The sequence below is a fragment of the Bison bison genome, unplaced genomic scaffold, assembly GCF_000754665.1.
Source record: "Bison bison bison isolate TAMUID 2011002044 unplaced genomic scaffold, Bison_UMD1.0 scf7180017851711, whole genome shotgun sequence".
Lineage (NCBI taxonomy): Eukaryota > Metazoa > Chordata > Mammalia > Artiodactyla > Bovidae > Bison > Bison bison.
The window spans coordinates 21914-22388 of NW_011482284.1; the positions used below are offsets into that span (position 1 = coordinate 21914).

Here is a 475-nt window from a genome sequence, read left to right on the forward strand (position 1 = left end):
GCCATGACATAGATCTCCTTCTGCCGCGAGACGCCCGCGAAGAACACGATCTTCTCCGTGTCCCCGGACTTGAGCAGCGCCCTCATGGCCTGGACAGAGAGAGAGCCGGGCTGGGCCCCTCCAGGCACACGGACGGAGCGCCCACCCGACGCAACAGGCGCAGCTTTAGGACGAGGGAGCTCCGGGCTGCAAGGGCCTCGCGGGCGCCCCCGGAGCCCAGCCCGGGAAACTCGCCCTGCGGGACGTGAGCAGGAGCCTACCACGCTCACCTTCAGCCTGTCCCCTGCCTGCGTGTACTTCTTGGTGGCCAGGTGGTAGCTGCCCTGGCGCATGCAGCAGCTGGCGATCTGCTCCAGCAGCACCCGCCGGGCCTCCTCGGACAGCTCCTTGCAGTCCTTGGGCACCGTCATCTTCTCAGCCATCTCCTCGGTGATGGTCAGGTTCTGCTCCAGGCACAGCTGCAGTGCTTCCTGAT

The 475-nt window shown here is 66.5% G+C and overlaps 1 protein-coding gene across 1 annotated transcript in view; it reads right to left on the reverse strand.

Annotated features, from left to right (window-relative positions):
* Nucleotides 1–475, reverse strand: part of IFT140 (intraflagellar transport 140) — a 59609-nt gene that overhangs the window by 7369 nt on the left and 51765 nt on the right. Inside the window, 2 exon segments of the mRNA XM_010851301.1 lie at nucleotides 3–89; nucleotides 270–475. Of these exon segments, the coding sequence (XP_010849603.1) occupies nucleotides 3–89; nucleotides 270–475 (293 nt within the window).